Source organism: Penaeus monodon, chromosome 8 (genome assembly GCF_015228065.2).
Source record: "Penaeus monodon isolate SGIC_2016 chromosome 8, NSTDA_Pmon_1, whole genome shotgun sequence".
NCBI classification, from domain to species: domain Eukaryota; kingdom Metazoa; phylum Arthropoda; class Malacostraca; order Decapoda; family Penaeidae; genus Penaeus; species Penaeus monodon.
This window is the reverse complement of record NC_051393.1, coordinates 28,157,930-28,162,929: the sequence shown is the minus strand read 5'-3', so window position 1 is coordinate 28,162,929 and position 5,000 is coordinate 28,157,930. Positions and strand designations below refer to the sequence as shown.

Sequence of the window (5,000 nt, the reverse complement as noted above, 5' to 3'; positions counted from 1 at the left end):
CAAGAGCAAGGAAAACTGGATGCTGGTGTCGAAGGGAAGTCTGCGCAGGTTTCTCAGGAGAAATGGATATAATTTGATACGCGACGTGTTACTTGATGGTGATACATGCGAATGAGAAATCAGGTGTCTTTTAAGTACTATAAGTGTATAATCAGTATTGTATTTCACACACGCACGCACATACACGCGCACGCACATGTACACACACACACACACACACACACACACACACACACACACACACACACACACACACACACACACACACACACACACACACACATATATATATATATATATATATATATATATATATATATATATATATATATATATATATATATATGTATATCTATATTATATTTATGTATATATACATAAATATATATAATATATATATATATATATATATATATATATATATATATATATATATATATATATATATATATATATATAGATAGAGAGAGAGAGAGAGAGAGAGAGAGAGAGAGAAAGAGAGAGAAAGAGAGAAGAGAGAGAGAGAGAGAGAGAGAGAGAGAGAGAGAGAGAGAGAGAGAGAGAAATGTTACACATTATTTTCTCTTCTGCAACAGTTAACAGTGGAATGTAAAATATATGTAAATGATACATATTATTTTCTCTTTTATTCGTAATGAATAAACGATGGCTTGATAAGGTGTTTGCGTTCTGGTACAAATAAAGAACATTTATACGTAAAGCACTCTATACTTAAGCATGTACGCGTATATGTGCACACACACACACACACACACACACACACACACACACACACACACACACACACACACACACACACACACACACACACACACAAGAGTACCACACGTTTTAATAAATGTATTTTAATCACACTTAACCTTACTTTATTCGGGCCAATCCTTAGAAAAGGCGAGTACCACTCACCACTCTGGGCTAGCTGCCTTGTGAGTGTATGAGAGCCCTGCTGTTAAATTTAACAGCAAATTAGAATTAAAATAAACTATGCCATAAAAAGCAAAACCATACATAAAAATACCACTTCAGAAAAACGCCATAAAAAGTTACAGAAATAACTTTAACCTAATCATAAATTATAGAAAAAACAAGAAAACCTATAGAATGAACCTTATAAAGGGAACAGGGCACCCGTGGCGCTCTAAACAAACATATTAAATTATGCAACAGTACGCCATACAAAAATAACAACACCATACAGCATCATCTCACATTATCAATACAATTAACTACATAAACAAAATCACCTTGAATTTCCACATATAACAATGAATTACTCTTATGAGTTTCAAAGTATTGCTACGCAAGTGGGTCTTTGTCTCTGTGCGAAACATGTGTTAACATGAAAAGGATGACCTGGGCATGTGTTAACATGAAGGGACCTGGGCAAACATGACGCAGCTGGCTGTGAGCGGAGGAGCGGAGGAACAAGCCAGGAGATGGAGTTGGGTGCTGCTCCTGTGAAGACCTCGTGTGTGCCCTGGTGACCTGATAAACTTTGTGTTGCCCTGTTATAAGCTGTATCGTGCAGTGTGACATGCTGGTTTCCCCCTGTATTGTGCCTATAGAAAAGTGTACGGGTAAATAACTTGTGTAAATAAAGGAAAGACTGTCATTCTGTGTTTATTTCGTGCCCTGCTTCTCCCCTCGTGGTGTTCTGGGGACGCTGTGGTGTTTTGGGTGCCTCTTGGAGCTGTTCAGTGTTCACGACCCTGTGGATAGCATGCCGTCTGCCTAACCTGCCTTGTGTTGGTGGCAGAGAGACGAGGCAATCGGCGTAACAGATGGTGTCAGGAGCGGGATTTGTGATATTTGATCAGTGAGATCGCCGATTTATCATGTCGTCCAAAGATGGCAGCAGCCTTGAGGGAGGGGGCCCTATAAACTGAGGCAGGCACGAGTGAGGTGAAGCCGAGCCAGATGGCCCTGATCACTGCCATGCTGGCCGGTATGGGGGAGGAAATGGAAACAAAGGGCAGAAGAGCAGCACACCATCTCGTCGAGATGCAGGCAAGGAAGCAGAGGAACAGTTTTTCGCCGACTTGTTGAGTGCTACAGAGCAATCTTGCATCTGTGAAGATGGAAACTCAGCAGTACACCGACAAGCCTGCAACAGCGTGAAGAGTGAACTGATGGAGGAGGTGCAGACTTTTGAAGGGCGGGGTTCAGGGCCTGAGGGAGGAAGAAAAGGGCGGAAAGGCGCGTCACGAGGTAGTAACTTTTGCAAGCAGAGAAGGCAGACGGGTTCTGGCAACAGATGCCAGAGTGTCAGATTTACTGGGTCTGCCTGGGGTCCATGGCAGGAAACCCCCGGGCCTCGCAGCGTCGTGTCGGAGCCAGTGGTCGCTACAGAAGGCTGGGGACCCATCGGAACCGCTCCCTTGGGTATAGGTGGCGGAAAACCTCGGACCCGGGTCACCCCCTTGTTCCCTCCCTCACCCCCATCCTCCCCCCCGGCGTGTTATTTCCCACGGCACGCGTTCTCCACCCCGCAGCCCCTCGGCCTCCAACATTCTGTGAAGTGTAAGCCAGCTGAGTACGAGGGGAAGGTGGCCTGGGAGGCATATGTCCGCCCAATTTGAAATGCGGCATCTGCCCAGGGCTGGAGCCAGGAAGAGAAGGCCCTGCAGCGGGTAACGCGCTAAGGGGCCCCGCGGTGGAAGTGTTGGGGCATCTGCCGCCATCCCAACATGCCTCTTACACCAGCGTAGCGGAGGCTTTGAAACGCCGTTTCGGGCACCACCACCGGGCCCCGAGGTATATCGGGCCCCCTTGAAAAGCGGACTCGTGAGCGGGGGCGAGACACTGTCCCAGCTGCGCAGGATGTGGAGGCGCTGGTAAGGAGGTCGTACCCTGCGGCTGCGGAAGAGATGATTGTGGTCCTGGCCCGCGATTTCTTTGTTGACGTTTTGGGCGGGACCAGCAGCTGCAAATCTAAGTCAAGCAGGCACACCCTGAGGACCTGCAGGTGGCCCTGGCGAGGGCCTTGGAGTTCGAGGCCTTCCTAAGGAACCAGTGGCCTAGGGCCAGCTGCTCAGCCCCGCCGTGACCTCCGGGGCTGGAAGGCTAAAGTGGAGAAGGTAGCATTGAAGAAGGTGGGCCCGAGAACTTTCCAAGGCTTGTGTTGGGGCTGCGGAGAGGTAGGGCACAAAACGTAGTCAGTGTCAGAGGGAGCGGAGAACACGTCCTCAAAACCCGGGACGGATTCTGATGCCTTCCAACAGTGCTGCAAGGACTGTGGCAGGTATGGTCACCATCCGAGTGCATGTCCTAAGGCTAAGGAAGTGGTACAGGCGGAAAACTCTGGAGAAGGGGGCCAAAACCCAGCCGTCCTCGGTTCCCGGGCCCCGACTTGGGTAAGCTGCCGTCGAATCAGCACGATGCAGGTGGAGGGCTCAATAGATGGGAAGCCATGCCGCCTGACAGTGGACACTGGGGCTGAGAAGACCCTAGTGCGGCCTGATATTTTTGGCCCTATGCAACTTCCAACGCAAGACTGTGTGGTGTCACGGGCATTGTGTGCAGCTCAAGGGGCCAGTGGAGGCTCGTATTGGCGTGGGCAGCACGGTGCAGCGGCTCCCGGGTTGTATGTGGCCGATCTGGACGAGCACTGCTTGCTGGGCCTTGACTACCTGACGCAGAGTAAGGCGTGTGTCGACCTTGGACGGAAGCTGGTGAGGGTGCACGGTGAAGATGTGCCCTTGCTTCCAGAGGTTGGCTGTGCAGAGGTAGTTACGGCTGAGCAACTGCACCTTGCCCCCAGGACAGAGTCTAGAATCCGGTGTCAACTGTCAAGAGTGATGCGTGGAGTAGAGGGCCTTGTGGAGCCCACCCAAAAACCTGCAGTTTGGCTGATGGCGTAGCAGATGGCGAGCCTTGTTGGACCAGGGAGGGGTTAGTTACAGTGTTGGTAGCTAACTTCTCCGAAAAGGGGCCCAGAAGTGCCAGCTGGTGCAAAGCTAGGCACTTGTGAGGAAGTAGAGCGTCCAGAAGAGTCGTCGGGGAACAAGGAGTTGGTTGGTGTGGGGCCGTTGCCTGATTTCCTCGAGGACTTGGCGCACCGGAGTGCCGCTAACCTGGCGAAGGTGCACCGACGAGTGCGTAGCAAGCTCAAGGTAGCCGGCCATGCAAAGAAGGAGACCTATGACCGGCGCATGAGGGAAGTGAGGTACAACATAGGTGACAGAGTGTGGCTGCATAACCCGCGTCGGAAGCGAGTGCTCTCGCCGAAGCTACAGAGCCTCTGGGAGGGGCCATACATGGTGGTAGCTGCCCTCTCTGATGTTACCTATCGAATTCGCAGAGGGCGAAAACGACCGTCTGTTGTCCACGTGGACCGGCTGTGGCGTTACCATGGGCCAGGAAGCTACTCCTGGGGCCATGGTGAAAAAGAAGCTGACGTTAGCCCAGTAGCGGCGATGAGGACGTGACAGACGCTGACCGAGATGAGGACGAGCATTTGGACGGTGAGGGCGATGCAGCACACGTCAATGGTGACCATGAGCCAGGTCTTGGGACGGAGATACCCCTTGGGTGCCACCTTTCCGCCGCCCACACCTCCTCCAGAGCGACCCAGCGAAAGCGAAGAAAGCCGTGCTGGATGAAAGATTTTTTTTGTTTCTGAGAACTGATTTACAATTACGGTTACTTTTGTTTGAAAAAATTTTGTTTGTTCCTGAGGACTAATTTTATTTAAATTTACTGTATTTTGTTTCATGTTTAGGTATGTCAGAGCAGACGGGTCTGCTCTGACATACCTAAACTTGATAGGGGGGGATAGTGCTACACCAGTGGGTCTTTGTCTCTGTGCGAAACATGTGTTAACATGAAGGATTACCTGGGCATGTGTTAACATGAAGGGACCTGGGCAAACATGACGCAGCTGGCTGTGAGCGGAGGAGCGAGGAACAAGCCAGGAGACGGAGTTGGGTGCTGCTCCTGTGAAGACCTGTGTGTGCCCTGGTGACCTGATAAACTTTGTG

At 50.2% G+C, this 5,000-nt stretch overlaps 1 protein-coding gene across 3 annotated transcripts in view; it reads left to right on the top strand.

Moving 5' to 3' along the window:
• LOC119576276 overlaps positions 1–261 on the top strand; it is a 6,437-nt gene extending 6,176 nt beyond the window's left edge. For all 3 annotated transcript variants that reach the window (XM_037923874.1, XM_037923873.1, XM_037923875.1), the window contains exon 4: positions 1–261. This exon is cut by the window's left edge and continues 1,280 nt beyond it. In XM_037923874.1, the coding sequence (XP_037779802.1) occupies positions 1–72 (72 nt within the window). In that variant the 3' untranslated portion in view covers positions 73–261.
• Positions 262–5,000: the final 4,739 nt, after the last annotated feature.